Source organism: Condylura cristata, unplaced genomic scaffold (genome assembly GCF_000260355.1).
Source record: "Condylura cristata isolate star-nosed mole 26May11 unplaced genomic scaffold, ConCri1.0 scaffold00035, whole genome shotgun sequence".
NCBI lineage: Eukaryota > Metazoa > Chordata > Mammalia > Eulipotyphla > Talpidae > Condylura > Condylura cristata.
The window spans coordinates 14791968-14797309 of record NW_004567136.1 but is presented as its reverse complement, the minus strand read 5'-3'; the positions used below and the strand labels follow the sequence as shown (position 1 = coordinate 14797309).

Below are 5342 nucleotides of genomic sequence, written 5' to 3'. Positions count from 1 at the left end.
GGCCCCACAACACTGACTTCACCCCGCGCCCCAGGGAGGCCCTGGGGATGGGTCGTCCCTGCCCACCGGGCACCCCAGAGGCGGTGCCCGCCCCGGCGCCCCGCCCCAGCACGGAGGGAGCCACCGCGGTCCTCTTGGCGGGGACAGGGCCAGAGGACACAGCGGAGCCGGAACACACACGCCTGGCAGCGGCGCCAGGGCCCCGAGCCCCTGCCCGGCCCGTTTCCCGTCCATCGCCAGCTGGGCTCCACCGGCCACGTGCTGTCCGCCGGCCCGGCCTACCCTGCTCTCCAAGAGCGGGCAGAGCGGGGGCGGCGCCTGGCTGAGCTCGGCCGCCCTGGGCCGGCCGCTGAAGGCGCCGCGCTCCTGGATCAGCTCCCACGAGCGCTCGAACAGGAGGTCCACCAGCTTGCTGATCCTGCGGTAGGGCTGCGGCAGGGTGTCCAGCTCCTGGGCCGGGTCCCTCAGGACATGCTCTTCTTCCGCGTCCCGCGGCCAGTCCCTCTCCGTCGGGGACAGCGCCTCCAGCTGCCCCTTTCGTGCGGAAACGGACGGCTTCGTCCTCTGGGCCTGCGAGGCTTCGGAGAGGACGTCACGGACGGCGCCGGGGGACGTCGCGGCGCCGCAGGGGAAGGGCGTGAGCGGAGGGCCTGGGGGTGCAGGCGGGGGGCAGGACGCCCCTGGCCTGCGGCTCTCCCTAGGCCGAGCCCGGCGCTGCCCCTCGCCAGCGCTGCTCGCCTCCCCCGCGGGCACCAGCGGGGTGGAGTGGGGAGCGGCCTGTGCCCCAGAGACCGAGTGACCGTCTCCTGCCCCCAGAGGAACTCACCCTCCGCTCCCCGGTCCCGCCCCGTGCGCCCCCACCTGCCAGGTGCAGTCAGGGCCGCCCCACCTGGATCCTCCTGGGCTCCCCGCTGTGTGCTCGGCGCTGGCCGCCCGGGCTCGGAGGAGGGGCGCCTGGGGCCTGAGCTTTCCTGGGGTCGCAGCAGCGCGTGAGACATCACAACGAAACCGGCCTGGGACAGCGTCGTGTCACGGGAATGCTGGCGCCTGGCCGCTCCGCCCTGCACGCAGACGGAGGCTCGCGTCCGTGGGGAACGCGCCGCCATGTGCGCCTCAAGCGTCAGAATGACACAAATCGCGGCGGCTTCGAGCGTCCCGGCTAGCTAACGGCTCGAAGGCGTGTGGGACGCAGGGGCGACGGCCCCTGGGGCTGCCAGAGCGTCGCAGGGCCTGCTGGCCCGCGGCGGCACCCCGAGGACTTCCCGTGCGTGGAGGCGAGGACTCGCTGACACTGCGGGGGGGGCCAGTAGATGAAATAAGTGGGGGGGCCATGCCCAGAGCCCACACGGGGCCACCCTGCAGTAATCCCAGCTGGGTTGGTACCCCCCAGCCGGGGGGAGCTCCCACGTGAACACCCGCGGCGCGACTCCCCCACCCCCAGGACAGAGGTCAGAACATCAAGCCATTACTAACTTGACTGCGTCCAGAACAAAGCTCAAGAACAGGGATACAAAAACCCAGCATCCGGCCCTCCCGGGGGCGCAGCGGGTTAGGCCGCAGCACTGCCAGCCTGCGGCCACTTCAGTGCGAGCTGATCCCCGCCCGGAGGTGACCCCAGGGCGCGGCAGACCTCTCCTGACCCTCACTGCTCCCCTCAGCAGTGGACTTTGTCCATCTGCCTGTTCTGCTCCCCACTCTGTCTCGGGGGAGTCCTCTCACTGCCCCTGCAGCTGTGGCCTGTACCCCAGCTCTGTATGTATAAATACACACATCTTAAAAAAAAAAGAATACAAACAAATACAGCAGCCACTTTAGTAAAATTCAAAATTTTATTGGGACCCAATAAAAAATCAGCTGCCATGCAGAGAGCGGCGAGTTTGATCCGCTATGAAACACTGAGGTCAGAAGGCCGCAGGCTGCGAACACCTACTGCGTTTCTACATGACGGCAGAAAGGCAGCACGAGGTGTGCGGAGCTTAGGACGATAGGACAAGCCCGACAAGAGGCCCAGAGAACGCTGTAAGAGCGGGGGGTGCAGAGGACCCACGTAAGTGCCGCGAAGCCTGACTCGGCTTGGAAAGCTCCACTTTCTTTTCAAAGGTGTCAGGTATCCCCAACTTGGTTTACAAACTCAACACATCTGTACGCTGCCCCGTAGCGATCCCAGCTGCACAGTTACTGCGCAGAAATGACGAAGGTGAGTTTTACCCCGTCAGACGCCAAGTATCAGGCGCAGCCAGTTACTTAGGAAAAGGGGAGAACGGGCCGATGCACGCGATCCCGCACGAGTTACTGTAAGGTCACCGTCATCCAGAGTGTGGTGCTGGCTTCACAGTGCAGCGGCAGGTCAATGAAGCGAGAGTCCAGAGTTAGCCTGCACAGAGGAACAGGCTACTGTTGGCAAAGGCACAAGAAAGGCTCTGTGCAAAAAGGTAATCCTGCCAGTGAACGGTGCGGTGTCGAGAAGACAGCCGTATGGGGAGACGCGAGCTACACGCGCAGGGCAGGATCGTCGCTCTGGAATGTAAAGCATAAAAGTGATAGAAGATCGCCTGCAGGAACCATGGGAGAAAAGCTGAGCAGGGTTGGCCTAAACAGACTTCTTAGATTAGACATAAAGACACAAACACGGAAGAGGACCCAGGTAATTCGAGCCCTTTAAAAGTAAGCTGGGCTCTTCAACACAGGCGCTTCTGCTGACCAGGGTCAGGCGTCATTCCAGAATAAAACGCAGCCTCCGGACTGGGAGAAAATCTTTTTCTCCCATATATTTGATAAAGTGCCAGGAGTATTTTAAAACTTAGAAACAGGAAAAGATCCAATTTTAAAAATGGGCAAAACATCTATAAAGACACTCGACCAGAGAAAACGCACAGATGGGAAATGCAGACAGGTGTCCGATATCTACCCCCGGCCACTAGTGAAGAGCAAGGCCGGCCGCACACACCCGGAGCGGGGAGCAGGGCCTGCATCAAGCATGCAGGTGCGGGGGAGCTGACCCCCCGGTGGGGTGGGGGACAGTGCATGCGGTCAGTTCGGAAATCACTTTCGCGATGTCTTAAGCGGCTAACAAACAGCGGCCACAGCTCGCCGTCACTTCAAACTCGTAGGTGCGACATAAGGGGGCTGAAAACAGTTCACAGGTAAGACGTGCCGAGGGCCTGCTGCAGTGACCACCCGCCGGGGGCCTGCTAACCCAGGCGGCCTGTCCAGCCTCCCTGTTGCTACCCAGTGCTGTGCCCCACAGCAGGGCCGGCGCCGCCGGGCGCAGGAGCCCAGCCCTCCCCGGTGACTGGAGCGTAAGGCTGGGTCAGCCTGGGGTGGGTCTGCACCGCGGGTGTGACCGGGATCGCCCAGGGCCGTTGACTGGTGTAGGAGGGACCCCCGAGGCTGGTCAGTGGACGCCTTGTTGATAAGACTGAACTCCGGACCGGGAATCAGGGCTGGACCCAAATAGCAAGCTACCAGCAAGTGAGAAGCTCGGCTCCGCCCTCCACCCGCTTCTGCGTCCCCTGTTTCTGCTTCCACCATGTTAATGCTGCAGGGCTGCTCTGCCCGTACGAGGCCGGCGTCTGGCTCCTGAGCAGCGCCCTGCGTGGTGTCGCCTCTCCACGACTCGTCTCTTTGTCCCTGTGGTGCTGCCTGGCGCGACACCCCGCTCCACCCGCGGGGTCTGGAGCAGGCTGCAGAGGGTGCATGCGCCCACGAGCAAGGCCTGGCCTGACTGACAGTTAGTGTGGGAGGAGGAAAAGGCCGTGACTGACAAGGCGCTCATGTCACAGGGCTGCAGCGGAGGGGCGTCTGCTGACCCCGGCCGCACCCAGGGCCCCAGTCTCACAAGGCAGCCTGAGCAGCCCAGGGCACACGCCCCGGCCGCACGCCCCGGCCATCAGGGATCCTGCTCTCGCTTAGTCTGCAAGGACCCGTGGCGTCTGGGGTGCTACAAGCCTCTAGACCTGGGCTGCTCCGACCCGGCACGGCGTCAGAACCACAATGGCGGCCGAGCAGGCCGTTCGGGGTAGCAGACCCGCAAACGTCCAGGACAGCTCAATTCGCGGGGGCCCCAAATGAAAAGTGACCCCAATGTTTATCGACAGATGAATAAACACTGTCGTTCTCGTACATTTCAGTGGGGATAAAACAGCACTTTGGAAGGAAGCCTGGCAGCTTCCCGAGGTGGGTTATACACTTGCTGCAGTGTGAGGCAATCTGTTCTTCCGTATTTATGCAATAAAAATAAAAATGTGTGCTTCATGAGAAAATCGTACTTTATTTATTTTTAAAAGATTTATTTGTCTGTGCATACAGAGCTGGGGTACAGGCCAGAGGTGTGTGGGTGGCGGGTAAGAGGACTCACCAGCGACAGAGTGGGGAGCAGAACAGGCAGGTGGATGAAGCGCACTGCTGAGGGGAGCAGTGGGAGACAGGAGGGGTCCGCTGCGCTCACCCCCTGGCTGGGATCTAAGTCACATGGAAGCTTTAACCCTTTGTGCCACCAGGGAGGTCCCGTACTTAATTTATAACTGCTTTATTTACACATGCCCGGACTGGAAACCACACAAAAGTACTTCAGTGGGTGAACACATCACACACTGCCTGTGTCACCTGGAATTTAGCACCCAAATGATGAGCCTCCTCCCCTGCAGCTGAGCACAGACAGGTGCACACCAGCCTCGAGCTGTTGCCGAGGTCTGGGCAGACCCACACACGGGAAGGGCGCCTCTCCCCACCGCACTGGGGAGCCAGAAATGGGAGAGAAGGGAAGCAGGACGGCTCTGGGGTGCGGTCAGCCCGCAGCACAGTCCACTGTTCGCAGGTATTCCTAGCAGCCGGGGGCCTTGGGGGTCACTGTGAAGGTACTTGTCGAGCGCATCTAACACTCCATTGCCCTGATTTCAGCCTTTTCGGCAAGTAAACATAGGGTATCTTGACCTGCAATGCCGAGGACAGGCCTGGTCAGGGAGCGACGATGACCAAAGCCGCGGACCTTACATTTTATGAAGTGACTGCTGTGGGCGGGGGGCTCCAGGCCTCCGAACCCCACAGACGCCACGGCGGGTGGGCGAGCGATTTCACTGCCAGTCGGGCCTTGCCTCCCACCTCGCCCCTCTTACCCCTCCTAGGCGCTCCCCCAGTAGCAATGGTCCTTCAGCGCTCTGTCCTCAGCGATCTCCAGCCCGGACGAGGCCCCAGGCACACCCAGGCCGCTCCAGGGGCGCAGGGCGCCCCGCGCACAGAGACCACCTGCTGGAACAGCGCCAGGACCGGGTCTCGCCGGACCCTGTGCTCCCGGCCGGGCGGGTGTGGGGGGCTCCGCGCCCCTGCGGGCTCCCCGGGCCGGG

At 62.5% G+C, this 5342-nt stretch overlaps 1 protein-coding gene across 1 annotated transcript in view; it reads right to left on the bottom strand.

Annotated features, from left to right (window-relative positions):
- WDR93 (WD repeat domain 93) overlaps positions 1-1106 on the bottom strand; it is a 17462-nt gene extending 16356 nt beyond the window's left edge. Inside the window, exons 1-2 of the mRNA XM_012732682.1 lie at positions 890-1106; positions 283-650 (exon numbers count right to left, since the gene is read on the bottom strand). Of these exons, the coding sequence (XP_012588136.1) occupies positions 283-650; positions 890-1106 (585 nt within the window). The remainder of the gene's footprint in view (positions 1-282; positions 651-889) is intronic.
- Positions 1107-5342: the final 4236 nt, after the last annotated feature.